The following is a 1,953-nucleotide window of genomic DNA, read 5'->3' on the forward strand; positions in this document are numbered from 1 at the left end:
TTTTATATTTTATGTTTTAATCAATATTTATATTTTTGATTAGTCGCATAAGATAACTATGAATTTAAAACATTCTGAACACATTACGAAATATATATTCAATAAAACAAATTCGAAAAAATAAAATAGTAAGGTTAATAAACATAATGTCAAAGGAATGACATACAGAGTGTCCTAAAAAGTGTCGGGATCTTTTTAAGATACCCTAAATATCTTGAAAAATAAGTTTTACAGAAAAATATTTCAGACAAAAAGTATAGGGTACAAAAAGATCTAATTACTGATCTTATTAGTTTGACACTGGGTAGCGCCGCTAAGGTCAGATCAAGGTTTTTTAAATGGATAAATTTTTACACTAAAAATTCATTTTTATGTAAAAATGAAAATAAGAGAAAAAATCTTAGCAAGACTACTCAAGGTCAGACTAATAAGATCGGTAATTAGACCGATCTTTTTAAACCCTATAATTTTTGTCTGAAACACTTTTCTGTAAAACTGTTATATTTTCCGAGATATTCAGATGTCTTAACCTTTTTGGAACATCCTATATACGTGGTGAGATCTGTGAATAATGATTCGTATATGTATTGGAATAACAATTATATGTCGGCTGTGTTCCAAAATTTACTGCCAGTACTGAAAATTTATAGTGCACGTAATGTGAATTATAGATTTTCAGTACTGGCAGTAAATTTTGGAACACAACTATCATACCTATACTCTACTATTCTAGTCCGTATATCGCTCATTTGTCAGAAGTGCCAGAACAATAACATAATTTAAAAATTGTCATTTTTAATCGTTTCCATTAATTAAGAATTAGTTTAAATAATTAAGAAGGCCCCCTAAAATTCTTTATTCTGACAAAGCAATATAACTGAGTTATTAAAACTCATCACAAGAAAATAATTATATCAATATTGCATTATAAATAGCATTCTGTCAATTGTTTTGCTTAAAAGTGTCACATTTCAGTTGTTATTGAGTTGTTCTAGAAAGAAAAGACTTAATAGACTTTTATAATAAGTTGTTATAAATAAATTTGTATTTAAAATATAATATTACAAAACACACATACATAGTTTAATAATTGAAAACATTCAAACGCAATATTCAAAGTTTTCCGGAAAGCTTGATTTTTTGAGTTATGTCATTTTTCCGGCAAATGTGCGACATATATATGCGTGAAAGGATTAACTTAATTTCGTAAGTGGGGCTAAAGGTACTCACCCTTCGCACGTGATGATACCGTAGTGCAAGCCGGTCGCCTTGTCCTCACAGATCATACATATCATAGGCGTTTCGTCTTCCTCATTCTCCTGAGGCGGTAAAGGAGGCGCAGGCGGTGCCACTGATATGGATTGCGAGGCTGCCTCAGATTTAACAACAGTACCGCCGTTGCTAACCCACGGTTGCGCGACGGAACCGGATGCCGTGAGATTCAGCGCCTGCATCTGTTGTGCGGCCGGCAGCTGCGTCAGATCGCCGGCCCACAGTCTTTCCATGTTGAGCGGCGGTCCGACGGCGGATGAGTACGTGACCGCGGGGGACGAGGGTGGTTTACCTCTGGATTCCTGGCCAAGGTTCAGCAATAGCTGGGCAGCCGATTCCTCAGACGAAGAGCACGAGGCGGCCGCTGCCGCCGTAGCAGACCAGGATGCTGCTGGCGGCGGTACCGGGTCCAACGGCGGCGCTGACCATATCATCGTACGGACGCCGCCGATCTCGCCCATTAACACTGTGGGCGGGGGCCGAGGTGGTGCTGGCGCTGCTCTCTGCGCCGGTGGTTTCATACCTTCACCTGAAATAAATCATCAATGATCGATTGTTACAATGTGTTTGTACAATTTGTACAATGTCTGTGTTTGTATGATACTGGTATCACCTTATATGGAAGGCTCGTTTGCCAAAGCGGCGTGTAATAACGACTCTCTTTGTTGTAATAACTTAAAC

General features: G+C 38.0%; 1 protein-coding gene across 3 annotated transcripts in view; it reads right to left on the reverse strand.

Moving 5' to 3' along the window:
* LOC108751510 (hormone receptor 4) overlaps nt 1–1,953 on the reverse strand; it is a 359,461-nt gene that overhangs the window by 70,408 nt on the left and 287,100 nt on the right. For all 3 annotated transcript variants that reach the window (XM_018491824.1, XM_018491905.1, XM_018491768.1), the window contains exon 4: nt 1,231–1,801. In XM_018491824.1, coding sequence (XP_018347326.1) covers nt 1,231–1,801 — 571 coding nt within the window. The remainder of the gene's footprint in view (nt 1–1,230; nt 1,802–1,953) is intronic.

This window comes from Trachymyrmex septentrionalis, unplaced genomic scaffold, assembly GCF_001594115.1.
Source record: "Trachymyrmex septentrionalis isolate Tsep2-gDNA-1 unplaced genomic scaffold, Tsep1.0 scaffold1, whole genome shotgun sequence".
Taxonomy (NCBI): Eukaryota; Metazoa; Arthropoda; class Insecta; order Hymenoptera; family Formicidae; genus Trachymyrmex; species Trachymyrmex septentrionalis.